At 33.5% G+C, this 25,603-nt stretch overlaps 17 protein-coding genes across 17 annotated transcripts; 11 read left to right on the forward strand and 6 right to left on the reverse strand.

Moving 5' to 3' along the window:
• Positions 1 to 262: 262 nt before the first annotated feature.
• On the reverse strand, positions 263 to 866 carry T551_01814 (uncharacterized protein; the record flags this gene model as incomplete). Its single annotated transcript, XM_018374077.1, has 2 exons — positions 263 to 679; positions 726 to 866. 2 exons carry the CDS (start codon positions 864 to 866, stop codon positions 263 to 265), a joined length of 558 nt encoding a protein of 185 aa, XP_018229822.1.
• A 453-nt stretch (positions 867 to 1,319) lies between these two features.
• T551_01815 (GTP-binding protein ypt1) lies at positions 1,320 to 2,254 on the forward strand (the record flags this gene model as incomplete). Its single annotated transcript, XM_018374078.1, has 7 exons — positions 1,320 to 1,335; positions 1,367 to 1,509; positions 1,566 to 1,613; positions 1,671 to 1,767; positions 1,822 to 1,952; positions 2,000 to 2,098; positions 2,153 to 2,254. 7 exons carry the CDS (start codon positions 1,320 to 1,322, stop codon positions 2,252 to 2,254), a joined length of 636 nt encoding a protein of 211 aa, XP_018229823.1.
• A 291-nt stretch (positions 2,255 to 2,545) lies between these two features.
• Positions 2,546 to 3,776, forward strand: T551_01816 (uncharacterized protein; the record flags this gene model as incomplete). Its single annotated transcript, XM_018374079.1, has 2 exons — positions 2,546 to 2,675; positions 2,734 to 3,776. The coding sequence occupies 2 exons, from the start codon at positions 2,546 to 2,548 to the stop codon at positions 3,774 to 3,776; spliced, it is 1,173 nt and encodes a 390-aa protein (XP_018229824.1).
• Positions 3,777 to 3,953: 177 nt separating this feature from the next.
• Positions 3,954 to 5,482, reverse strand: T551_01817 (RuvB-like helicase 2; the record flags this gene model as incomplete). The annotated part of the gene is made up of 4 exons (XM_018374080.1): positions 3,954 to 4,239; positions 4,285 to 4,943; positions 4,998 to 5,194; positions 5,239 to 5,482. 4 exons carry the CDS (start codon positions 5,480 to 5,482, stop codon positions 3,954 to 3,956), a joined length of 1,386 nt encoding a protein of 461 aa, XP_018229825.1.
• Positions 5,483 to 5,677: 195 nt separating this feature from the next.
• On the forward strand, positions 5,678 to 6,883 carry T551_01818 (uncharacterized protein; the record flags this gene model as incomplete). The annotated part of the gene is made up of 3 exons (XM_018374081.1): positions 5,678 to 5,744; positions 5,796 to 6,036; positions 6,082 to 6,883. 3 exons carry the CDS (start codon positions 5,678 to 5,680, stop codon positions 6,881 to 6,883), a joined length of 1,110 nt encoding a protein of 369 aa, XP_018229826.1.
• Positions 6,884 to 6,953: 70 nt separating this feature from the next.
• T551_01819 (ribosome biogenesis protein BRX1) lies at positions 6,954 to 8,123 on the forward strand (the record flags this gene model as incomplete). Its single annotated transcript, XM_018374082.1, has 6 exons — positions 6,954 to 7,144; positions 7,189 to 7,406; positions 7,453 to 7,577; positions 7,623 to 7,724; positions 7,775 to 7,926; positions 7,973 to 8,123. The coding sequence occupies 6 exons, from the start codon at positions 6,954 to 6,956 to the stop codon at positions 8,121 to 8,123; spliced, it is 939 nt and encodes a 312-aa protein (XP_018229827.1).
• Positions 8,124 to 8,296: 173 nt separating this feature from the next.
• On the reverse strand, positions 8,297 to 10,214 carry T551_01820 (uncharacterized protein; the record flags this gene model as incomplete). Its single annotated transcript, XM_018374083.1, has 6 exons — positions 8,297 to 8,498; positions 8,539 to 8,618; positions 8,663 to 9,822; positions 9,866 to 10,040; positions 10,091 to 10,131; positions 10,175 to 10,214. 6 exons carry the CDS (start codon positions 10,212 to 10,214, stop codon positions 8,297 to 8,299), a joined length of 1,698 nt encoding a protein of 565 aa, XP_018229828.1.
• A 528-nt stretch (positions 10,215 to 10,742) lies between these two features.
• T551_01821 (uncharacterized protein) lies at positions 10,743 to 10,994 on the forward strand (the record flags this gene model as incomplete). Its single annotated transcript, XM_018374084.1, has 2 exons — positions 10,743 to 10,832; positions 10,875 to 10,994. 2 exons carry the CDS (start codon positions 10,743 to 10,745, stop codon positions 10,992 to 10,994), a joined length of 210 nt encoding a protein of 69 aa, XP_018229829.1.
• A 1,152-nt stretch (positions 10,995 to 12,146) lies between these two features.
• On the forward strand, positions 12,147 to 13,916 carry T551_01822 (uncharacterized protein; the record flags this gene model as incomplete). Its single annotated transcript, XM_018374085.1, has 4 exons — positions 12,147 to 12,221; positions 12,368 to 12,878; positions 12,920 to 13,378; positions 13,426 to 13,916. The coding sequence occupies 4 exons, from the start codon at positions 12,147 to 12,149 to the stop codon at positions 13,914 to 13,916; spliced, it is 1,536 nt and encodes a 511-aa protein (XP_018229830.1).
• Positions 13,917 to 14,304: 388 nt separating this feature from the next.
• On the forward strand, positions 14,305 to 14,657 carry T551_01823 (uncharacterized protein; the record flags this gene model as incomplete). Its single annotated transcript, XM_018374086.1, has 2 exons — positions 14,305 to 14,380; positions 14,440 to 14,657. 2 exons carry the CDS (start codon positions 14,305 to 14,307, stop codon positions 14,655 to 14,657), a joined length of 294 nt encoding a protein of 97 aa, XP_018229831.1.
• Positions 14,658 to 14,781: 124 nt separating this feature from the next.
• On the reverse strand, positions 14,782 to 16,382 carry T551_01824 (uncharacterized protein; the record flags this gene model as incomplete). The annotated part of the gene is made up of 3 exons (XM_018374087.1): positions 14,782 to 15,302; positions 15,355 to 15,898; positions 16,083 to 16,382. 3 exons carry the CDS (start codon positions 16,380 to 16,382, stop codon positions 14,782 to 14,784), a joined length of 1,365 nt encoding a protein of 454 aa, XP_018229832.1.
• A 330-nt stretch (positions 16,383 to 16,712) lies between these two features.
• T551_01825 (uncharacterized protein) lies at positions 16,713 to 17,211 on the forward strand (the record flags this gene model as incomplete). The annotated part of the gene is made up of 2 exons (XM_018374088.1): positions 16,713 to 16,823; positions 16,918 to 17,211. The coding sequence occupies 2 exons, from the start codon at positions 16,713 to 16,715 to the stop codon at positions 17,209 to 17,211; spliced, it is 405 nt and encodes a 134-aa protein (XP_018229833.1).
• A 119-nt stretch (positions 17,212 to 17,330) lies between these two features.
• Positions 17,331 to 19,001, forward strand: T551_01826 (uncharacterized protein; the record flags this gene model as incomplete). The annotated part of the gene is made up of 6 exons (XM_018374089.1): positions 17,331 to 17,404; positions 17,441 to 17,556; positions 17,601 to 17,606; positions 17,650 to 17,991; positions 18,035 to 18,772; positions 18,823 to 19,001. 6 exons carry the CDS (start codon positions 17,331 to 17,333, stop codon positions 18,999 to 19,001), a joined length of 1,455 nt encoding a protein of 484 aa, XP_018229834.1.
• A 276-nt stretch (positions 19,002 to 19,277) lies between these two features.
• On the forward strand, positions 19,278 to 21,277 carry T551_01827 (hsp60-like protein; the record flags this gene model as incomplete). Its single annotated transcript, XM_018374090.1, has 6 exons — positions 19,278 to 19,440; positions 19,489 to 19,627; positions 19,673 to 19,961; positions 20,002 to 20,697; positions 20,742 to 21,041; positions 21,089 to 21,277. 6 exons carry the CDS (start codon positions 19,278 to 19,280, stop codon positions 21,275 to 21,277), a joined length of 1,776 nt encoding a protein of 591 aa, XP_018229835.1.
• Positions 21,278 to 21,380: 103 nt separating this feature from the next.
• Positions 21,381 to 22,133, reverse strand: T551_01828 (uncharacterized protein; the record flags this gene model as incomplete). Its single annotated transcript, XM_018374091.1, has 3 exons — positions 21,381 to 21,506; positions 21,551 to 21,867; positions 21,911 to 22,133. 3 exons carry the CDS (start codon positions 22,131 to 22,133, stop codon positions 21,381 to 21,383), a joined length of 666 nt encoding a protein of 221 aa, XP_018229836.1.
• A 43-nt stretch (positions 22,134 to 22,176) lies between these two features.
• On the forward strand, positions 22,177 to 22,706 carry T551_01829 (uncharacterized protein; the record flags this gene model as incomplete). Its single annotated transcript, XM_018374092.1, has 2 exons — positions 22,177 to 22,494; positions 22,539 to 22,706. The coding sequence occupies 2 exons, from the start codon at positions 22,177 to 22,179 to the stop codon at positions 22,704 to 22,706; spliced, it is 486 nt and encodes a 161-aa protein (XP_018229837.1).
• Positions 22,707 to 23,087: 381 nt separating this feature from the next.
• Positions 23,088 to 25,104, reverse strand: T551_01830 (hsp72-like protein; the record flags this gene model as incomplete). Its single annotated transcript, XM_018374093.1, has 2 exons — positions 23,088 to 25,033; positions 25,086 to 25,104. The coding sequence occupies 2 exons, from the start codon at positions 25,102 to 25,104 to the stop codon at positions 23,088 to 23,090; spliced, it is 1,965 nt and encodes a 654-aa protein (XP_018229838.1).
• Positions 25,105 to 25,603: the final 499 nt, after the last annotated feature.

A 25,603-nucleotide genomic window follows, 5' to 3' on the forward strand; every position in this document is an offset into this window, starting at 1 on the left:
TTAGGGTTAATGTGTTAGAAATTCTAAAGAATCATCGATGGAAAAATAGAATTTAAAAATGTTTCTATCTAATATTCTATCTTCTTTAAAATCCTTAAGATACTTCTATTAAAAAATATAAGCCATAGTTTTTTGTTTTTAAACAACTCCGCTGTATTTTTCCAACCAAATACAAAACATAACAAACTACAACGAATATTTAAATATCTTTGAATTCTTAATTCTTTGTCAATATTTGTTAAAAGCAAAAAGAAAAAACAGGTCATTCTGCTATAGCGTTTCCATCCCAACTCATAGCATCTCCCTCATCTGTATTCATCCCCAAATCAATCTCCAGAGTCCTTTGTCTCGAATGCCCAAATGGACTCATCATAATACCAATGCTTGATTCTACTAGCTGTCTTCTTTGGTTGCGAGACTGCTGAAAACTCTGAAAACTACCCTCAAATTCATCTGATTCCTGCTCAGAACTCACTGCTTCAGGAATAGCCGCATCTAAATCCACCTCATCAACATCTTCTAGTCCTCCTTCTCCAAGAGACGGGTCTTCCTGGTTGATTTCTTCATCTTCGTCTACATCTTCATTCATCGCCGATTCAAGCTCTTCCTGCTCATGAATCGTTTGCTGTATCCCTACTGGCCTTATCCATGTAGATCCAAATGATCTTATCACCCTTTTCTATTCTTTATAAGCTTTTTTTCCTTTTTTTTTTAAAAAAAAATACCTTGTTTTCATATTCTGCTTCATCAAGATCTAATTGAGATTTTCCACTTGGATTTCCTGATTCTACCAACAAATGGCACGGTTTATACCATAGAGAATGAAGATCTTGCGGCAAAAATGATGGCAAAACCAGAGGACCCATAGAGATTCATAGCAATGTTATCATGCTGTGCTCTGTGATTTTATCTACGGTATCACGTGACTTTCATGTGACTTAATACAGAGGAGACGAGAAAATATAATGGAGATGCCTACTGGGATGGGTTAAAAGAGTTTTTATGCGTCTAAAATATAGATATACATATATATTGTGCAATAATTGTATATTTTTTAATATTATGTGACCCGGGTATAGTAAATGTGTACTGAGAGATAAATACAAGTTAGATGAATGGATGGTGTTTAGTAGATGTATTGTAGAGATTTCTTAATGAAAACGGTTTTTTTTTCTTGCAGCCTTTTACGTCTTTAAAACAGAAGCTGTTTGCCGTGTTGCTATAGGCTTAACCGTGCACTTAGAAAAATTACGGTAACATTAACGTCTAAAAATCAAAAGGTGCAAAAACAAAGGGAAAAAGGAGTATTTTAGAGGAAAATGAATCCGGAATATGGTAAATAGAAGTACAAATATTGTATAAAAAGATCTTTTGACAGTTTTTGCTGTAGATTATTTATTTAAACTGTTATTAATTGGTGATTCGGGTGTTGGAAAAAGCTGCTTGTTGTTGCGTTTTGCAGATGATACATATACAGAGAGTTATATATCGACTATTGGAGTAGATTTTGTATGTTTTATTATTTTTCAAGTGAAAACAAAGGAATATTAATATTTGTAATGTAGAAAATCCGTACGATTGAGCTGAATGGAAAAACAGTGAAACTGCAAATTGTATGTTTACTAGTGGTATTTTTTCTGCTTGCAGTACTTATTTGTTTTTTCCTTTAGTGGGATACTGCTGGACAAGAACGTTTTCGGACTATTACATCATCCTATTATCGAGGAGCGCATGGGATTATTATTGTTTATGATGTGACAGATCAGGGTGAGCCTTTACAAAAACAACACTTATTGTGACGTGTGTAACTTTTTAATGTAGATACTTTTAATAATGTCAAACAATGGCTTCAAGAGATTGATCGTTATGCTTGTGAATCAGTAAACAAGCTTCTGGTTGGAAATAAGTCTGATATGTCCGATAAAAAGGTCATCGACTATACTACTGCAAAAGTACTCTTTTCTACTAAGCCGTCTGTTTTATTTCTAATTTCTCAAAGGAATATGCCGATGGGCTCGGCATCCCATTTCTTGAGACTTCCGCAAAATCTTCTGTTAATGTCGAACAGGCTTTCCTCCTCATGGCACAAGATATAAGGGTATTTATTTCTCCACGTTTCTTCATATTGTCGCTGATTTTTGTTCCTGTATAGGATCGTATCGGCGCAAACGTTACTACTTCCACCGAAAAACCTTCTATCAGAGTCGGTCACGGAAGTAATATGCAGCAAAATGCTTCTTCCTCTTGTTGCTGAATATACTTCATTCTGTTTGGAAAATCTTGCATATTTCGTTTCATAACTTGTTTTTCATCATTCTTATTTTATCAATGGTTTATGGACATTATTACTACTTTTACTGTTTTTATCAAATTACCATATCTCTTTCTTCCACTTCTACCCCTCCTCCATACATTCTAATTTCCTTGTTCTCCTTCTTATTTACTCCATTCTCTGTATTTTTATACGTTCCCTCTCCTTATACACTTCATTGAATATTCTCTCCTATCTATCGGAATTACAGTGGCTTATTTAAAAACCCAAGTAATGCTTGATTTTTCGTATAAATTACCAAATAATAAGAAACAAAAAGCAGTTATACAAGATGATGAAGATTCTTTGCTTGAAGCAGATTTAAATGCACGAAAATCAGATAAACGGAAGGTTTGTACTGAAGGTATGTGTATTTCTGTTTTTGAGCGATAAAATAAGGATTTATATTGACATATAGATAGGATATGACTCAGATTCATCAAATGAAGGGTTATATAGGGAGCCAGAAGGAGCAGGAACTGCAAATGCAGCAGATAATGGAGATATAGACATGTTTGAAGAAAATACACATATCCACCCGGAAAATGAAAAACTAGACGCAAACAATGGGCGTATATACCCAGAAGATAAGCCAAAAAAAGCACCAAGATTTATAGAATTGCATGAAATTGAAGGACAAGACTTTACATCCACGCAGGAGTTTATTGATATTCTTGATGAAGATGATGAAAATGATGATGACTTTGATCCAGAGTTAGGTGCAAGTGGACGCAAGAAAAATCCACCGAAAATTGAAGCATTTAATATGAAGACGGATTTTGAGGAAGGACGTTTTGATGAAGATGGGAATTATATAAGAAATGCACCAGATTTGAATTCTAAACATGATATATGGCTTGAAGGAATTAAACGATCTGATATTGTTAAAGCACGAGAAGCAATGGAGAAAAAAGAGCGAGAGCGGCAGCAGCAGGAAGTAGAAGAGGAATTGACACTGGAAAATATGTATGAAGAGTTATTAAAGCTTCTCGAGACGGGAGAAAGTGTTTTGGAGGCACTGCAGCGTCTGGGCGGGGGGATGACTCAAAAGAAACGATGGACGAGTAAAAATAAGAGGAATGTAATGCAAGAAGAAATAAATGAGGAAAAATGTAAAGAAATGGAAAAAAAGCATCAGGAAATTGAGAAGATTACAGAGCTGGCAAATAAATTGATGCAACGTGGACATAGTGAGATATATGATATGACACGTGAAACAATAGCACGTGAGTATCAAAAAGAAACAGGTAATGCATGGAAAAATCCGAGAAAAGAAGAGAAAGAGGACTCGAAGTATGAATACAGATGGGAAGGAAAAGACGAGGTGTATGGACCCTACGAAAGACATCAAATTAAAGATTGGCATAAGCAAGGGTTTTTTACAGAGCAAAAAATTGAAATACGGAAACAAGGAGACCAGGTCTTCCAAAGCTTGGAATATTTTGGGTTTTCATCTACAGCGTAATATGTTTAATGATTTTTATGATTAAATACAATGGATATATTGTTCAAAAAGTAAAAAATTACTAATTTTTTTTGGAAATGTTTAAATTCTAATGAGGAATTTAACAAAAATAATACATTGAGATAGTCATGCAAATGTTTTTAATAGTGCATTACACATATTTCATGTTTACGGGACTTAGATGTTCATTGGGCTAGTTTGATCTATTTCTCCAATAAAATCATTTTCTGATATATATTGCTGGGCATATTCTTCCAAATACTGAACGCTTCTCGCCTGGTCCAAAAATAATGTATAGCTTTTCTGGATGTCTTCGATATCTATCTGCAATGACTTTCTTTTTTGTGCTATAAAATGTGCAGTAGCAATCAAATGAATGCTATAACGGATTGAAGTCTCCTGTCCTATTTTTGTCAAAAGACTTAACGCATCTGGAGTAATTTCAACATCTTCTTCTTGGCATCTAACATTATATGAATCAATTACTACGGATAAACATTTTTTATACCTTATATGCAAGATTTGTCTAATTTCATCGGCTGTATACTGACGGGTTGAAATAATAAGCATCCTGTCAAGAAAATCCAAAGGAATACCATGAGGGCTCTTGTATTTTGTTCCCCGGATACGAGCAATGCCTCTGTTACTCGCCATAATAACAATGGGCGAAAGATCATCTTCTAAAGCCCTATTCAAAAAGGAAAAACATTCTATGTCAAGCATGTGAACTTCATCAATGAAAAGGACACCTGAACATATCTCGGCCTTTCCTTCTTCTTTCCATTCGTTTACTTTTGTATTTATTTGGTCTCGGACTTCCGACGGGATCTCACCTGTGTCTCCAGAAAATAATGCAAGAAACCCTTGAGATCTTGAATTGATCACATCTATTTCATGCAAAGAAACCATATGAACAACTTCTTTTCGCTTCTGAAGCTCTCCTTCTGGGCACTGGACAAATTTGGTGTCCGATCCCACTGCATCATAGTCTCTTGCTCTTGCAAATGAACACCCAAGCTTCGAAATCTTACCAGACGCTTTGTCAATCATAATAACATCCCCTGCAATTACTTTTTCCTTTGTAAGTGCATCAATCATCTTATTCCCCAAATCATACACTGTCTCCATATCCGTCGTCTTCATAATCATCTTTCCACGTTTGTTACCCTACCATTCATATTAAAACTCTTTTTTTATATTTTCTGCTCTGTTTTCTCTTACTCCCGTAATTGATCGGTCAATCTGGATTTCTACCACCTCTCCTTCAATAATTTCGGATTCTTCTTTAATTTTTACACCAATGCTTCTACGGAATGCCTGAACTAACGCCTCTGTCTTACTCATTTCCAGTGAAAAGATCTCTGATGCCGAAATCATCGTAAAAGGGACCTCTGATCCAAGACTTTGCGCCAGACCTCCTCATATAAGCTTTTTCTCAAAAATAACCGCAAAAAACACTAACCCATTGCTATAGCTGTCTTCCCCGTGCTAGGAGGACCTGAAATAAGGATGGCCCGCCCTGCAATTTTCCCTTCTTTGATCATCTGTAGCAAAACTCCTGCTGCTCTACGTGCACGCTCCTGTCCAACCATTCCATCAGCGGATGCCCGGGCTTCTAGGCAATCATCCAGGCCTATTCCTCGTATATGAGAGTGTTCTCCTACTCTTTCAAGCTTTTGAAGGACTTTTTCAGATGAAAGAGTCATATTTTGAATATTTTATATTTTTTGGAGGTTAAGAGGTGAAGAGAAGTCGAGATTAAGAAAACGTCAAGAAAAGGGAGAAGTTAAAAAGAAGTATAAAGAGATAAAAGGAATAGAAATAATGGAGAAAAAAAAGAATAAACAGGTTAGAAAAGACTAGATTAAGTAGTGTGTGTTTTTTCCGCTTTGAAATACGTGATGGATTTGTGGCAAACATGCCCAAATATGTTTTGTGGAAATGAGATGCAAATAGTCTTTGATCGGGGTTTGTGAGCACCAATTTAGACGTAGAAACATTTATCTGATGAAGCATTAGCAAGGGTTTCTACATTGGATCTTTTGACGCTTGATCCGATTGAAATTTCGAGGAAAACATCAATGACGGTGATGGAGGCAGAAGAATTGATATGTAGAGTTGTAGAAGGGTGTATTCCGAAAGTGCAGAAGTTTCTTTTAGAAGAAGAGAAACAGTTTTTGACGACGGGAGACCGAGTAATTGATGGAGTTCTTTCTGGAGGTATACCGTTGGGCCATGTTATAGAAATTGCGGGAGAAAGGTAGATCAGTGTGAGGAGGAGTATATATGTATGACAGAGCTATAGTGGAACAGGAAAATCTCAGTTCTGCATGCAGCTTTGCTTGACAGTCCAGTTGCCACGGGTGCTTGGTGGGCTTGAAAGAGGGGCAATCTATATTTCTACTGAAACAGGACTTTCTACAAAAAGGCTCTTTGAAATGGCTCAGGGACTAACAAACCGGCTTAAACAAGAATATCCAGATGTTGATCTATGCTTGGATGGGGTGGGTGATCGAGTATACTGTGCAACATGTGTTGATCTTGAAGAGCAAGATCATATTATTCATTTCCAGCTGCCAGTAGCGTTAGAACGATATAATGCTGGACTCGTTGTTTTGGACAATATAACTACTCATTACCGTGCAGAATATGATATTTCAAAAGTATACAGTCAAACAAAAACAACAAATAATACGGCAAAATCTGGTTTAGTTGATCTCGTGAATCGAAGCAGAGACTTAGTACGGTTAGGAGCCCATTTGAGGTCGCTTGCAAGCAAACATCACTGTGCTATTATTGTTATTAATCAAGTTTCTGACAAGATAACATATAGTACAGAGACACTTTTGGATCTCAATTATCAAGGTGCATGGTTTCAGGGCTGGAGTCATGGAGAATACCCATGCAAGGTACCATCTCTTGGCTTTGTATGGTCGAATAATATTCATTCTCGGATTTTATTGTTGCGTTCTACACTTTATGAGATTTCACATATGTCTCCATCTCGTGCACTGCGGATTGTGTTTTCACCATTCTGTGCACCAGCACAAATTGATATTGAAATTAGGTACGAGGGTATATTTTCAATTCAAACTGTTATGCAATAATTATATATTTATATATTTTTTTATAAACATTCTTTTGAATTTGGTAAATCCGTTTCGCTGAGAGACCGACATGTCGACGGTTTACAAATGTCATATAGGAAAAAAGGCAAAAAAACATGTTAAATTTAATTCTAAGCATATAAAAAACAATGGATATGATGCAGAAAATGAAGATGTTTCTAAAGAAGCAGATGATCTGTCAGGATTTAAAAAAATTCGGCAAAAAGTGCTTGTTTTATCATCTCGAGGAATTACTTTTAGGTAGAAAATGTTTTTTAACATATAAATATTCAATAATTTAATAGACAACGACATCTTATGAAAGATCTTGTAGACATGTTGCCTCATTCAAAAAAAGATACAAAATTTGATATGAAATCGAAACTTTATCATTTGAATGAAGTAGCTGAGCTTTACAACTGTAACAATATTATGTTTTTTGAAGCGCGTAAACACCAAGATCTTTATATTTGGATGACAAAAGTGCCTAATGGACCTACGGTTAAGTTTCATGTACAGAATGGTATATTTGTTATTTTAAAAAATAAATAATTTATTTTATGAAAAAGCTCATACGATGGATGATCTCCATCTTACCGGAAACTGCTTGAAAGGTTCACGTCCTATTCTTTCCTTTGATGCTGGCTTTGATATGGAGCCACATATGAAACTTGTAAAGGAATTATTTTCTCAGGTATGTGTTTTTGTATTTAAAGAATATTGGTTGATTTTGGCTTAGATTATGGGAGTTCCAAAAGGTTCTCGGAAGAGCAAGCCATTTATTGATCATGTTTTAACATTTTCTTATGCTGATCATAAAATATGGTTTAGAAATTATCAAGTACTTATTATTTATATTGACATGTTCGTATTGATTTATTGATTTTACAGATTGTCGAAAAAACACCTGGAAAAAAGGTTTCTTCATATTCAGATACAGATATATCACTTGTTGAAATTGGACCTCGATTTGTGTTAACTCTTATTTGTGTTTTGGAAGGCTCATTTGGAGGGCCCGTCATTTACGAAAATAAGGAATTTATGTAAGGAATTTCTGAAACATTATTTAGTTTCGCTTATTTGTCTTAGAACTCCTTCAAAAATGCGTTCATTTATAAGAAAAGAAAAATTAAATAAATATCATAATCGTCAAATTGCAATGGCAGAAAAGTCCATAAAGAAAAAGGAAAACGTATTACCAGTAAACCCTTTGAATAACAATGTTTTGTTTAAAGACTGAAATTGGTATTAAAGTATCTTATATATTAAGGTTTAATTATTTAATTTTATTGTTTTTAAACTTGATAAAGTATTTAAATGCCAAAAAATGACTTAAAATGATTAAAATAATTTAAGAATTATAATTACATTGTTACATTTTAGAAAATATCATGCAAAACTTTTTTTTGAAAATCAATTTGTTTCTGTTTCATCATGAATACCTCTAACTACTTCCATAGATTTTCGTAAAGTTACAAGATCAATAAATTTATATTGAACAAGGTTAAGGAGATGTTTCCAAAATTCATTAATTAAGTTTTCTGCTTGAAGAATATTTTTATGAGAATATACGAATCTCATTATTGAGTCAGGAAGATGACAACGTCCAATAGGTCTGCATAATTAAAAAAAAAATTATATAATAATTTATATACCTGTCGTTGATTATAAATCTATCCCAAAGTTTCATAAAAGCTTTTTCTGATACTGTTATATCCATAAAATCATCCAATATCTAAACTAATTAAACTATGATGGAATATGTAGTAAAGATTTTACATCCTCATGTCTCTGAATTAACCATGTTTCGTCAACATCGTCTTCGGATTCGGAAAGTATTTCTCCTGGAATGATTTTTCTTTTTGATACAGATCTGTAAAGATTATTTAAATTAGGTGTTACGAATCTTCGTCTAATCTTATTTTTAGAAGGCCAACGTAGCTGTGTATTTCGTTTAGGTTTTACGTTTATCGGTACTGATTCATTTTGCTCAACATCCATCCCAAGCATTATATTATGAAATAAAATTGATTTTCCATTATCCGATAAAATGTTCTCTACATCATGTTTAAATTTTACATGTCTAATCCATTGAAAAACTCTAAAATCTACTTTTTGTTCACTTATTCGTTTAAACGGATATTCACTTGCTAATTTTATCTCAAATTGTAAAAAATTAGACCGATTAACCTCAAGTTTGAAAGAAAAAAGCTCATGATTCATTAAGAAATGAAAATGAAGTCGTTGTCTTGTATGGAAATTCTTCCCTCGACACCATGGACATTGGAAATCTTCCCGCATGGAAATCCTCACAACTGTTTCATTATTCTCTTCTGCCTTGAAAATATATGAAATTTTAATTTTTTCATCAACATTTAAAGGCTGATGCTTCACCATAGGTTTTGACCTTAAAGATATTTTCGAATTCAGATCTAATTTCGTATCTTGAAAAATCTCGCCAATAAAGCACATATTCAAAACATAGTCTGTTTGTTGATGGTCCCCATTTCCATTGAAATACAATACATTGAAATTATTAGTTATTTTGTCACGTGGAATATTAAAAGTAACATAAAAAAAAGTGCCTTTTTTTATCTCCTCATGACCCAAAACATTCTGAAGCTCTTGAGAAATACTCTTTGATTCATTTATAACATCTCTAACACCCGACATAAAGGCAACATCATTGTCGCTAATACTGAAAATCAGCTGCCCTTTACAAACACGATTAATTGTGATACCGCCTTTTGTTTTTTTAAAAATTGAATACGGCATCTTGAAAGGCTCTTCTGCATGGAATTGCAAATTTTCCAGAGTGTCAATAATGCCGTTTCCATGAACTTTTTTCTGGTACAAACGTTGCCCGTCTAAACAAAATATAAAAAGTGTTGCATAAAATGAAAAAGACATAGAAAATCCCCACTTCTTCGCTCCCCCCGCTTCATAATGTTAATACCGTTTATTTAACATCATCAAATATACGTATTTTCAAATGGCTCATGTAAATTCTCCATATAGCAGCATTTTTCACATTAATTTCTTTTTCAAACACAAATGAGTCCAAATGCCTTCTTTTTTGTGTCTGAAACAATGATAATTCTTCCTGAGACGTACTCTTCTTATGCAAATAATTCAAATTTCGTGCAAGATAAAGAGGCTTATTTATTAGTTTTTTATGATGAGTTTTAAAATGCTGAAAACTTCTACCTGGCGATATTGATGCAGAAAAAAATATAGGGACGTATTTCCTTAGAGTTTAAGAGCTATTTCCATATGATTTATGCCATTTACCTGTGAATTGCCTCGCAAAAAGTGATGTTTCATCATCCATTATTTTTTTGTCGTTACTTTGACGTTAATCGTTGCACGATTCTCCAACGCTCAGATACTGTTTATCTAAAAATATATACTATACATTATACATATTATATATGTATTATATATATAATGTGTATAATGTATATGTAATATGCATATAATACGTATATAATGTACATATAGCACGCAAATAGTATATATATAACGTGTATATATACGCATATAATCGTGTATATCACTGCATGCTCTCAGTCCATATATACTGTATATAATACACATATAATACATATATATAATATGAATATATATTTGTATATATATACTGCAGATATATATTGCATATAATATACATTTTTCTTGTCAGTATTTGTCGATCTCCGGTTTTTGTGTATATATTCCAGCGTACTCCGGTGTATACATTTAGTTTTTGACGCATACATCTTGTAATTTCCACGCATATATTCAGTATTTCCGTGCATATATCTAGCGTTTAGACGCATAGTTTCTGTATTTTCACTTTTTACGCAGTTTTCCACCTCCCATGTCCAAACTATATCCACGTCGGACGCTCAAGGCAATTCTCAAAGCGCATACTCCACGCCGGCGACTTGCAAAGAATATTGATGTTTTGGTGTGTTCTGCCTGTTTTATTTTTGTTTTTGATACATAAAAGGTTTATCTCGACTATCTTTTATTTCTCAGTGCACTTGTCCGTGCTGCTACAATGCATGCACGACAAGCTGGCGAAAAGACTTTACGTGCACCATATATACAGAAAACTGCTCAGGTATGACTTTGTGTGCTTATATGCGCTAATCTGTGAGCAGCCAATTCTCGACAGATTTCGCGGGTAATCTTTAGCAAACAAAGCATTCACTATAATGTATATACTTTTATATTTTATACACACGTTATACATGCTTATACGTACTTATACACATTTATATATGTTATGTATGCATTATATATGCTATATGCATACACTATATATACACTATGTATACACTATCTATGCCTTTATGCCTTTGCATTCTATAAATGTTATACGTTATATATACACCCTTATGTACTCTGCACTCTGCATAATATGCTGTGCTATATGTGCTGTGCTATATATGCTACGTATATTATATATACTATGTGTATTATGTATACTACATATACTATGCGTACTATCTATACTGTCTATGCTATGTAACTATATACTCTATGTATGCTATACACTTATCTATGTTGTCCATGCTATATATACAGTATACACATTATACTCGTTATGTGATATACGCTGTACATGCACATTGTACGCATACGTATGCACGTATATATATACATACATATATATACATAGATACACTAATACACTAACACATAGATACACAAATATGCACAGATACATACACACATAGACGCATATCCATACATAGCTAGACATATCCATGTATACTCACGTATATCCTGTCTATGCTGTGCCTCGCTGTATAGAGATCTGCTGTTGCGCCAGAATATACACCAATGTGTATTGTGTATATAGTATATACAGTGTATGTACACTATACATACTGCATACACTTCACTGCATTGTATACACTATATACAGCATATACACTGTATATACTATACGCGCCGTATATACGATATATACTATATATACATTCTATGTATACTCTATCTGTATTCTATGCTCTGTATGCGTCATATATACGGACTGTATGTGCTATATATACACTGTATATACTGTATATACAGCATATGTCTGTTATATGTCTGTTATATGCATTATATATGTTATATATACACTATATACACTATATATGCGTTATACATGCACTATATACACCGCATACACTCTCTTCATTTATTTTCTCTACAACACACTCACTTCGCTAGCAAATATATATATTTCCGTTAACTCGCTTTTTTCCTCAGCTTCGCTCAAACTCGTGCAATGACGAGCGATGCAACAGAAAATGAGTATATTACAGCAGTTTACCGGCGATTACGTGCATATCTTAAAAAAAAGGTCAGTTCTTTGCGTTAAATCTGTATTACTACCATATTTCATCAGTATAATGTCTTTTGAGCGGCATTTCCCCGTGCTTTGTGTGTTTTTGAGCATTATTTTTCAAAATCTTTCAAAATCCATCAGTAATATTGATATCCCAATAGGCACGTTTAGATAGAACACAAGAGCAACAAGCAAGCGGTATACAGTTAAATGATGATCAACTTGCTCTAGTTCGTAATAAAGATCAAGTTCTTGCACCACTTAAAGAGCTTGAAGCACTTGCAGCACATTTTGCATCGCTTTCAGCAAAAGAACAAAAATTAAATGATAAAGTAAAAGATATTGAAGCTATTGATGGCTTAATAGAAGCCCAGGAAGCCCAGAAAATAGGGCAAAGCATGTTTTTAGAAGAAATAAAAAGCCCAGGGGTTCCAGAAGGATCTGGACAGTGTATTGGACAAGGAATTGGAAAAGAGTTGGTATGGATGTTAGTACGGTTTTTACGGCATGCAAGTATTACACGACATGTGCCAACTGGACAGGCAGCGTATGATGCAGCGGTAGAACGAGTACTGCAGCAAGTTTATGAAGCAGATTTAATGGCAGTGAATGTGGTGGAAAAGTTGTATATGGGAGTGGATGAATGTATTGACGAGAGTGAGACGGTGACGTGTGCGTTGGAGGAGTGGTGGGTGTGTGGCTGATGCGGGTAGATCGGCAGATGCGACAACAGATTGAGCTGCAAACGCAGCAATTACAACAGGAACACCAGGAACAGATGAATCCGGAAACGAAAGAGGCATTGATGCAAACGAAAGAGCAGCCAACACATTTACCATCGCATACCGTTGAATCGGCGCTGCAACACCATTTATTAGGGCCATCACACCCACCACAATCGTTGCAAGCCATGTCGATGGTACCAGCGACGTTAACGACTTTGGATAACAATACATATGGGATGGAGACACCTCAGGTGTCTTCTATGCAGCAAATGGCTTACGGTAAAACGACAGTTGGTGCGCCAGTATCAGCGATGAGTGCTACAGCAGCGATTACACCGGGAGCGGAAGGTGTTGGGTTGGTTGGCGGTGTTTCTATGGGCGTAAATGATAATAAATTACGAAGACCGTATGAGCGGATTAGTTTTTTAAACAAGAGTGAAATTGAGGGTGGTTTTGTCGGATAAATGACTGTGTGGTGTTTCTAATGTTTTTAGATATGCCGTTGAAGGATTCAATCGAGACGAATTATCCACAAGTTCCAATGGACACGTTAAAAAATGTGCTTTATAACCATTATCCGGTTGAGGGAGGAGTATTTTCGGCACCAATGCACTATGGAATGCCGGTTGCGCCGTCTTTATCCTCTGTATCGTGGGAGGAGTCGCATGCAATGAATCATCCTACAGCAGTACATTGGAGTCCGGAAAAACATACGCCATTAGTGAGTTTTGAGGTTCCACCAACAGAAAATACAGTCCGAATGGATGGACAGAATAGATCGGTCCCAAAGAACAAAGGTAGAGGTCGAGGACGTGGTCAGGGACATGGAGAAAATCGTTTGAGGGGTACTTTTTATGGTAGAAATAATGAACATCTTGGACGAGGGCGTCGGATCAAGGAAGGGTTTGAACACAAAGATCAAATGAATCTCGGTATATCTAAGAAGGATACATACGGCATTGAACAGAATTTTAGAAACGGATAAGTTGCTAATTTTGTGTTCAATAAGATGTTGTAAATATATGAATAAATAAAGGATATTTAACTGTTATTTTTGTATACAATACTGGAGTTTTGGTATTTAAAAAATATGTAGATAGTTATTAAATACAAGGGTTTCGGTTCTTCCTATCTAATCTTGAAAAAAGACATGGTATTTGTTTTATTTAGAAATATTAAAATGTTTTATAATGAAACATTTTTCAAATTATATAAACGGTCAACGATGAAACCAACGTCAATGGTTTAACAAAAAAAATAATTAATAAAAAGTAAAAAAAATGTTTAAAGCGTAGGAAAAAACATTTAAATTTAACAGGTTCATATTTTTTTCATTTCTTTTACTATTTGGATGCTTTTTTCCGTTAAAAATAATGGGAAATTCGGATCAAAATCAAAAAAAACATGAACGAGTTTTGTTTGATGAGATTGATTATGAAAATAAAGAAGGTATTTCTAAATTATATATGTAAATATGCTTTTTGATTCATATTTTTTTGCTTTAATAGCTTTAAACGCTGCTAAAAACTATGCAATTCGAGAAACATGGATTCGAGCGATGGAAATGCGATTAGTAAGAGAAGAACTTGACAAATGTTATAAAATAGAAGGTGTTAACCACTATGAGAATTGCCGTGAGCTCTCTGATCGCTATTGGAAAATGCTACGGCAGGACTATAAAGTAAAAGGATATTTGGCAGATGAACGAATGATCAAAGATCTTTAATCATTTTACAAGTATTAATTTTATATATTCTTTATGGAGATTTATCACTTCTTAAATTGTAACTTAGAAAATAACATCTGAGTACATTAAGATGTTAAGTTCTATAGATAAAAGTAAAATACTGTTATACTTGTATTGGTTGCGTTGATTCTCCATTAGTTGTATCCTGATCTCTGCGAACGTTTCTACTTCTAGGACCCTGGTATTTCCCGCGTAATCCACCTCTTCCTTTTCCACGTCCTTTTCCGTATTTTCTTGCTCCTGGTAATTGAAACTGCCCAAATGTTTCCATATTTTGATTTCTTTCTTGATCACGTCTTGCTCTACTATTTTCTTTTTCTTTATTTTCAATACGTTCTTTATTTTCGCAGGATATATTATCAAAGAAAGACCTCTTGCTGTCATAGTAACTCTCTTTATGACAAACAACTGGATTGTTTGTATCATTAGTTTCCCGATCGTTTGAGAGCTTTATTAACTCTTCTTTGTTGAATTTAGAATTCCAATGTGTAAAATCAAACTCTTCCTTTGGTATATTGATTACTTTTGACGGCTTACGAACATGCGTATGTCCATTATCACGTCGTTTTCCATAACGATGTGTTAAATGAGTGCCTGTATTTGATAATTGATTATTTTGTGATTCTAAAGATTTCAAAGCATTAGAATATGATGCTAAACTCAAAACTAAATTTACCTGTATCCAATTTTGATATCTTGTCTGTTATGTTCTGAATATCAGAAAATATTTCATTATTCATCGTAGAAACAGTAGATGTAGATTGAGCTTTAGGTGAACCAGCAAATGACGTTATATTTTTGTGATTTAGCATTCCGTTTTTCTTAGAACTTGTATCATGTGCAACTGAACTTCTTAATCGTGTTGGTAGAGGCATAGCAGGAGCTATAGATTCTTTTTTAGGTAATTTAGCTGACAAATGACTGGCATTGATTTCTACACTAGATTGTGTTGCTGGGAGAGAACATAACCGTGTATTCATTGCTGCAGAAGAAGTTTGAGATATCGGCATTTGCAAAGATTGATTAGAAGAATGATTCGGATTAATTGAATGTTCAGAAATATTGCTAACATTATCGTAATAAGATGCCATAGATGTTCCTGTCTGAAGACCTGAAGGCATATCGTATCCTTGATAAGAAGAATATCTTTGGGTATTTGGGTAATGTTCGTTAGAAAAAGAATATCCTTGACGTGATTGAAGTGACGGGGGTGCAGTTGTCTATATTTAGTAAATTTATATCTATAAAAAAACTACTTGGAAATATTTCTAGGTATTTCAGATCCCATATCTTCATTTTTTGTGTATAAATCTATATTTTTTACACCGAAGAACATGGTTCCTGTTTTCCGTCCGTTTCATAAAAAAACTTTCTGTCTATATTTTAACTATCAAAAGTACATACCCTAAGTATAGCAGGATCGTTTGGTATCTGAAGAACAGTTTTAGGTGGGGCCGGTTCATCAATTCTCAGGTCTTTAACATCTGAGCCACGAAAAACAATATATTCAAAAATATTGTCTGATGGTGGAATTTCTTCCTTCGGATTTCCTCTACGGCCTTCTGTTCCATAAGAACGAACATTCTGAAGTGATATTGTAGAGTCTTTTGAGTTAATACTATGAAGAATCCCTGTATATCTGTCAAAATAATTTTCGTCAGAACTCCTTTTTAAACTGGCTATTTTTCGCCGTTCAAACGACATTTTCTACTTACCGTATATCACTTCGGCTTATTAATGAGATTTTACTGTCTAAATATTCCATTTTCTCTCTAATATATATATTTTTTTAAATTTTTAATGTTAAGAAATGACAGAATTTAAACGTTGGACGATTCGAAAAAATTTACTAACGTTATATATAATAGATAAAAAGAATTTCTTTCTTTTGAGAAGAATAGAATATTTTTTTGTATTAAATGATAAGAAATGTTTCTTTTTTGAATAGGAAAAACAGTATTTAGTGAAAGAACGGTTCAATGACGTATATTTTTGGAGATAAACGAGAAATAGTAAAAAGAAAGATTTGTAAAAATGTCCATTGAAATAGACACAAAACAACTGGATAACGAGTATTTCAGACCTTCTTCACCTGATCTATCTTCTAAAAATGCTATAGAGCATGAAGAGCCATGTTCTTTACAGGTATATTCATTAATAGGCCTCAGTTTTTATAAATATATTTATACACAATTTGGGGCAATTTTATGTAAAAACAGTCTCTGATTTTTGTTTTTAGTATCATTTTGATAATTTTTTCATGTGTTATACTTTAAAAAACCAATTTATTAATTATTATCGCTATGGTCAGCGTCCAGATTGTTCATCAAAATGGAAAGATTTTGTTTGGTGTATACGCACAAAAAACAAAGCTTTTGATGAACAACAAAATATGCTAAGAGATAAAAGGCTTCAAAAACATGCTGCTCTTAAATTGGGCAGAAATAGTGAAGAAGTTTGGTCATTACGCACTTCACCTCTTAACTCTCTCTTTGATCGCACTGATACATCTTCTTGTTCTCCCACATCCTAACAATTATTTCATTTATATATTATATATTTTGTTTTTATGTTTTTATGTATAATTTTTACTTTATGTTTTTCTTTTTTCTTACTTTTTCTTTGGTCTTCAACGACGTGCAATCTTTAAAGATGGAGAATAACCAGCAATATGATTTTTTAATTTATGGAACGGGCATATCCGAGTCTATTCTTGCATGGAAAGTGTTTTCTTTATTATATTTATATTAATTATGTTTCAGTGCTCTTTCAACAGAAAATAAAGTACTTCATGTAGATTCTAACAAGTATTATGGAAGAGATTTAGCAAGTTTAAGTTGGGACGAGCTTAAGAAATGGGTGGAAGTATTAGGGTCAAGTATGTTACATTTTCTGTATTTTTTTAAGGTTTAATATAGTTAGTCCGAGGTAATTTGAAAGCAATTACAGAAATAATGTTTAATGATATAAGATTCTGTTTACAGAGATGCAGAACTGGTTATAAATGATGAAGAATCTATGGATACATCTAGATCGTATTCTTTTAGTCTTTCCCCGTTTCTTATTTATTCTAAGTCAAAGATAATTGATTTATTTATTCTTTATAAGCTTCAGCCATATCTCGTATTTAGGTCATATAATTCTATGTTTATCTATAACAAATCTGCTGAAAACGTCTTTTTTGAGGTCCCATACAACAAAGAGATGATAGCTTTTCGTGAAGATATTGATTTTATATGGAAACGCAGGATTATGCGTTTTATTGAATTTATCTCAGATACAACATCAGCAAAAAGTCAAGAAATATTAAATGGTAATAATTGTAATATTCTAAAGTTTGTGTTAATGGCTTTTAGGTCATGATGATGACTTAATTATTGATTTTCTTTCGTCTGAGCCTTTTGCTTTATCTCCGTTATACATTGATATGTTTACATATGGTATTGCACTTTCTAATACGCCTAATATTACCGTTAAAGAGGCACTTCCAAAGGTTAAACAATTTTTTTCATCTTTAGGGATTTACGTGGACTTTTCAATATTAAATTGTTCATATGGTGCAGGATCTGAAGCGGTTCAAGCATTTTCAAGAAAAGCTTCATTGAATAATGCTACGTATATTTTAGGGAAACAAATTACGTCTTATAGTATTAATAATGAGGAAGTATATCCATTAACTGTTATTTTGGATAACGATATGGAAATTAAGTGCAAAAAACTTATCACATCATGTCAGGTAGGAACTTATAAGCCAAATTCTTTACTAGATGATCAGTTGTGTGTTCGTTCTATATGTCTTATTAAAGGTGATTTATCTCGAACACTTCAAAATAACTGTACTGCACTGTTTTTTTTTCCTCCTCAATCTTTAAATTCAAATAAATATCCATTGCAAATGATGATACATGGAAACATTTCTGGTGATTGTCCTAGCGGTCAATGTAAGTTGATTGTATTTTATATATTGGAAATGGCGTTAATCATGATAGATGTTATATATACACGAACTTTAGGCAACATTTCTGAAGAAAAGGATTCTATTTTATCTGCTATTCAAATAATAATCCATTCTGCTTCTATAAATGTTGAGGAAGGTTAAAAATCCTTTTTTAAAAATCATTTTTTCATCGTCTAACATTACCAGTCCCTAAAATCCTTTTTACACTCTTCTATTCTCAATGCGCTGTTGAAATTGTTTCATCTGATTCTCAAAATATTATTCCTGTGCAAAATATATCTTTCGATATTGATTTTAATCAAGAAACTGACAATGCTAACCAAATTTACAAGCTTTTATTAAATAAAGATATCTTTTCTTCATAAATAGTGTCTGATACAACATCTATTTATTTATATTTATTCCTTTTTTTATTCGACTTATTTTTCAGCTATTTTTTTACTCTACGGAAAAATAATGTTTTTGTTTTGATTCTTCAAATTCTTAAAAAATAGATGTTTTTCTTTTTTGGCATTGTTTTTTCTTTTTTATATATTTTTTCTTTAGGTTTATAGAACTTGCTAGATGTGTAAGTAAAAATTGTCGATTTTCGAAAATTTAAAAGTAAAAAACCTGATAAATTATATTCAAAAAACTCAAAAATGAATCATCCTTATTGTTCATTAGGCCTTAGAAGAGGCAAAAGGTTGTTTCATTTTATGAGACAAAGAATCAATCAGCAAAGGCTTTATTCAACAAAAGAATTAAAATTTGGACAAGATGTACGATCTTCACTTTTGAACGGTGTTGAAGTATTAGCAAAAGGTTTCTACATGGTTATATATTATTTCTTGTATTTATAAAGGGGTATAGCTGTTTCTGTTACATTGGGACCGAAAGGACGGAATGTTCTTATTGAACAAAGTTTTGGAAGTCCTAAAATTACAAAAGATGGTGTAACTGTTGCAAAAAGTATTATTTTAAAAGATAAATTTGAAAATTTGGGTGCTCGGTAGTTATTTATTGCTTTGAAAATGTCTTTGATTGATATTATTAGTCTTGTTCAAGATGTAGCAAATAAGACAAATGAAACTGCAGGAGATGGAACAACAACTGCAACAGTTTTAGCTCGTGCAATTTTTTCAGAATCTGTTAAGAATGTTGCAGCGGGGTGTAACCCAATGGATCTTCGCCGTGGTGCACAAAAAGCGGTTGATGAAGTTGTAAAATTTTTACAGAAAAATAAACGAGATATTACAACCTCTGAAGAAATTGCTCAAGTGGCAACAATCTCTGCAAATGGTGATAAGCATATTGGCCGTCTGATTGCTAATGCAATGGAAAAAGTGATTTTTTGTTTTTTTTTGTCATATCTAATAATTTTAGGTTGGTAAAGAAGGTGTAATTACGGTAAAAGAAGGAAAAACAATTGATGATGAGCTTGAGATTACAGAAGGAATGCGTTTTGATAGGGGGTATATTTCACCATATTTTATTACGGATATTAAGACTCAAAAATGTGAATTCGAGAAACCATTGATTCTTCTTTCTGAAAAGAAAATATCTGCATTGCAGGACATTCTTCCATCTCTTGAAATAGCAGTGAATCAAAGGCGACCACTAGTTATTATAGCTGAAGATGTTGATGGTGAAGCTTTAGCAGCATGCATTTTAAACAAACTCCGTGGTCAACTTCAAATAGCAGCTGTCAAAGCACCCGGTTTTGGCGATAATAGAAAATCGATTTTAGGGGATATTGGTATTCTTACAGGAGGCCAAGTGTTTACTGATGAATTGGATATGAAGTTGGAACGAGTTACACCTGAATTATTAGGTTCTACTGGAAGCGTTACAATTACTAAAGAAGATATTATTTTATTGAATGGTGATGGTGAAAAAGATTTAATTTCTCAAAGATGTGAACAAATCAGACTTGCTATTAATGACCCTACTACTTCTGAATATGAAAAGGAAAAGCTTCAAGAACGTCTTGCTAAGCTTAGTGGAGGTGTTGCGGTTATTCGTGTTGGTGGTTCTAGTGAAATTGAAGTTGGTGAAAAAAAAGATCGATTTGTTGATGCAGTATGTACTATTTTATAACATTTAAGGTTTATATAACATTTTAGTTAAACGCAACCCGTGCTGCTGTTGAAGAAGGTATTTTACCTGGCGGTGGCACTGCTATTCTTAAGGCTGTTTCTATTTTGGATGCTATTGCTGAAAAAATGGATACATTTGATGAGAAACTAGGTGTAAAAACAATTCAAAATGCTATCCAGCAGCCAACACGGCTTATCGTGCAAAATACGGGAATTGCTGATGGTTCTGTTATTATTGACCGACTTACTAAAGAATATGGTGACCAATTTTTAATGGGTTATGATGCTGTTACTGGTAAAATCTGCAATATGGTTTCGGCTGGTGTGGTAAGTATATAATACTTATTTTAAATATATACAAAATTGTTCTACAGGTCGATCCTTTGAAAGTCGTAAAGACCGCTTTGGTTGATGCATTTAGTGTTGCTAGTCTTATGGCTACATCAGAATGTGCAATTGTAGATGCACCTGAACCCCCTAGCACCTCTGGAGGACCAGGTGGTATGGGAGGTATGGGCGGTATGGGAGGCATGGGAGGCATGGGAGGCATGGGCGGTTTCTAAATATATTATTGACAACAAAACCTATTGCCTATATAATAGCCATGTTCTCATTTTGGTATTTTTTGATTTTAATATATAATTTTTGTATTTTAAAATAAAAAATTTAAGTTTTAGTATTTGCATATGCTTGTTTAAAAATGTTATATAATGCATGGCAAGTATTACTGTCTAATTTTGTTGAAAGAAATGCCTTTAAGTCTTCCCAAAAAGATGTATCTAGCTTCAATAACTATTGACATGAATGCTGTATCTGATATTGTAAGAAATACTTACTTGAACTGTTTCGTTTTGTGTTGTAGTTGTTGGTTCAGTTATTTTACATGAGATTTGTGTCTTCTCTGCTGGTACCTTCTTTTCCATAATCATAAGTTGAAGCAGTGCTTTTGTTTGATTTGATTCTAATATGTCTGATACTAATTTTGTATCCATAAGCACTTTTCCCTTGTTCAAAAGCCGAATTTGAGATAAATCAACATTAAACGCATTTGAAACACTTTTTTTGATACAATATATCGTATCTGAGTGTCGAGCTTTAATATTAGTAGTTTTTTTAGGTCCTCTTAATGTTTTAATTGTAATATCAATCTGTTCTTCAATTCTAAGCTTTTTTACCAAAAAAAAAAAGAAATAGACCTGAATCTCTTTTTTCTACTTCATTTAAACCGTCCCATTGAGGAAGATTTATTTCTGGTAAATTTAACTGTATTTTTGTCAATTTTTTTTTTTCATTCAAAATTACCTCTTGAGGTACTATATCAAGGCGTGAAAGCGGTGCAATGAATTCTTCTGAAAATTTTACTGGTTTTTGCTCTAATTGCTGCAAAAAACTTCGTGCAAAACACTTTTCTGCTTCCATTTCTTGTTATTTTTTATTGTCGTACGATCTGCTCGTCTGCTTGATGTATCGTCAAATTATCTATTTTTTCTTTTTCATTTGTATATACGCAAATCTTGAAAAAATAGTTTTTATTGCTGCTCCTGAAACATATCAAAAACAATCTTTATCAGTTTTATCTATCTTATATACTTTGTCAAAATCATCTAGTTTACCTGCTCCTCCAACTTTATCTTCAGCACTTTTTCTTAATAACCCTCTTTCGTTACAGACACAATTAGGATTTAATGAAAATCAAACAGCTATAGTAACAACACATTGGTTTCATACACAATTACATATAGGTACTGTATATGAAATCCGTGTTTGTTGGCCTGCCAGTGTATGTTTTTTGTTGTTTTTGTTTTATTATTTAGTTTTTATCAGTCTCCTGCAAATATTGATATTGCTATTTTTCACGATGTAAAAAGTATAAAATCATCTGTTGCTACATTTTATATACAAATCACTTGTAAGGCTGCGTATTTTTCACTTGATCCCGCAGTGATGAATAAACATCTTCTTCCTCTCCATATTAGTAAGCATTATCTGTGACAAAAAGAACAGAATGTGAATATTAAGATCTTTTTTCTTGTTTTTATATTCTTTCTTTTTGTCTTTTTTTTTTTTTACTTATATCTATAGCACTCGATAAAGTTATCTATGGTATACCATGGACGTTGCGCTGGACGTTATTATACAGTTTCATTATTGGTTTCATTGCTTGGTTTTACTTTGGACCTTTTATTTATTATTTTATTTGCCGGCAAATCAGGATATAGTGATATATAAAAACATTAATTTATTATTCTCAATAAATTTTATTATCAATGGTACATATATTCTAAATAATATAAATCTACAGTAGCAGACGACAATACATTCTTTAATTCTCTTTAGTTATATTCTCTTCACCTTTTCAATACTTTATGTGCTTTAATCAACCTCCTCAACTGATGGACCATGATCATCATTTGCATTAGGGAAACCACCTGGTTGGCCACCCATGCCACCCATGCCACCCATACCACCCATGCCTCCCATGCCAGGAATACCATCACCTGTTTGATACATCTTGGACATAATAGGTCCAGCAACTGTTTCAAGCTCTTTCTGTTTAGAATCATATTCTTCTTTTGTTGCTGTCTGGTTTAGCTCTACCCATGATGTTACTTCGTTAACAGATGTCTGAAGTCTTTCACGGTCTTGAGCAGGAATCTTGTCTTTACATTTTTCATCTGACAATGTGTTCTTTAAGCTATATGCATAAGATTCCAATGAATTTTTGGCAGAGATACGTGCTGATTCAGCTTCATCTTCAGCTTTATATTTCTCTGCTTCTTGAATCATACGCTCAATTTCTTCCTTTGATAAACGACCTTTTTCATTCTTGATAGTAATATTGCTTGTTTTACCTGTCCCTTTCTCAACAGCAGAGACATTAAGAATTGAATTAGCATCAATGTCAAAAGTAACTTCAATTTGAGGAACACCACGAGGTGCAGGTGGAATGCCTGTTAAATCAAATTGTCCAAGTAAGTGGCAATCTTTGGTACGTGCACGTTCGCCTTCATATACTTGGATAAGTACACCAGGCTGGTTATCTGCATAAGTAGAAAAGACTTCGGACTTTTTAGTCGGGACAGTTGTATTCCGTTTAATAAGTGTTGTCATCACACCGCCTGCAGTTTCAATACCCATTGAGAGAGGCGCCACATCAAGCAAGAGTATGTCTTGAGTTTGTTCCGATGTGTCTCCTGAAAGAATAGCAGCTTGAACTGCCGCACCATAGGCAACAGCTTCATCTGGATTGATCGTTCTATTTGGCTCTTTTCCATTAAAAAAATCACAAACCAATTTCTGAATACGCGGAATACGCGTAGAACCACCAACCAATACAATTTCATGAACACTTGATTTATCAATTTTAGAATCACGAAGAACTTTCTCAACTGGTTCCATTGTTCCCCTAAAAAGATCTTGACAAAGTTCTTCAAATCGAGCACGAGTAATAGAAGTATATAAATCAATTCCTTCAAATAAGGAATCAATTTCTATACTCGTCTGTGTTGATGATGAAAGAGTCCGTTTAGCACGCTCACATGCTGTTCGAAGCCGACGAAGAGATCGTGCATTCCCTGAAAGATCTTTCTTGTGTTTGCGTTTAAATTCAGCAATGAAGTGGTTTACAAGACGATTGTCAAAATCTTCTCCTCCCAAATGGGTATCGCCTGCGGTTGCTTTGACTTCAAAAATTCCTTCTTCGATAGTTAATAACGATACGTCAAAAGTTCCTCCTCCAAGATCAAAAATAAGCACATTCTTTTCATTTGATGTCTTCTTATCTAGACCATATGCAATGGCTGCTGCTGTAGGTTCATTGATAATACGTAAAACATTCAATCCTGCAATCAATCCTGCGTCTTTCGTAGCCTGTCGCTGTGAATCATTGAAATATGCTGGGACCGTGATAACAGCATTGGAAACTTTAGTCCCAAGATACGCTTCTGCCACTTCCTTCATTTTTGTAAGGACCATTGATGAAATCTCCTCCGGCGTAAATGTTTTAATATCCCCTTTATATTCAACCTGAATATAAGGCTTCTGACCTTTGTCTATAACTTTAAAAGGCCAATGTTTCATATCTGATTGCACTTCTGGATCCCCGAATTTCCGTCCAATCAGACGTTTTGCATCAAATACTGTATTGCATGGATTCATTGCAACCTGGTTTTTTGCTGCATCTCCAATAAGTCTTTCTGAATCTGTAAACGCTACATATGATGGTGTGGTTCGATTCCCTTGATCATTCGCTATAATCTCTACATGTCCTGATATCCATACTCCCACGCATGAAAACGTGGTTCCTAAATCAATACCAACTGCAAAATTATTAATTACCTTTATATTTTAAATATATTATTTTATACTTACTTGCTTTATCTACTCCCATGTTATCTTATTCAACACAGCAATTGCTTTTTTATTTTGTCTTTTTGATCTTTGGGGCAGTCGGTTGCCTTTATATCTTTATTTCATGGAATCTCGTGGAAGGTTTTTAAGGTTCGCGAAGGTTACGCATGGTAAAGATGAATAGAAAGGTATGGAAGGATGAAAAAAAGAAAGAAATATACAGCAATAAAAGAAGAGTAGGTGATTATTGAATGGAAATAAAAAGTATATTTATTTATATTTATTGGAAAAATAATGTTGGTGAAAGGATGTTTTTACATGAATGAGATATGTATAGTAGACTGAGATTGTATGAAAGTATGAAATAAAAACACATGGAGTATGTGTAATGTATGATTGAATATATTAATAAAGTATAATAGAGAATAATGTGTATTTGAAGAAACAGATTAGTGGATATTAGTTGCTGGAAAGTAATTTGATAATTTTTTATAATAAAGTGTTTTATTATATTGTTTTATGTTTAAGAGTGTATGAAG

The sequence above is a fragment of the Pneumocystis jirovecii genome (assembly GCF_001477535.1).
Source record: "Pneumocystis jirovecii RU7 chromosome Unknown supercont1.7, whole genome shotgun sequence".
In the NCBI taxonomy this organism is placed as follows: domain Eukaryota; kingdom Fungi; phylum Ascomycota; class Pneumocystomycetes; order Pneumocystales; family Pneumocystaceae; genus Pneumocystis; species Pneumocystis jirovecii.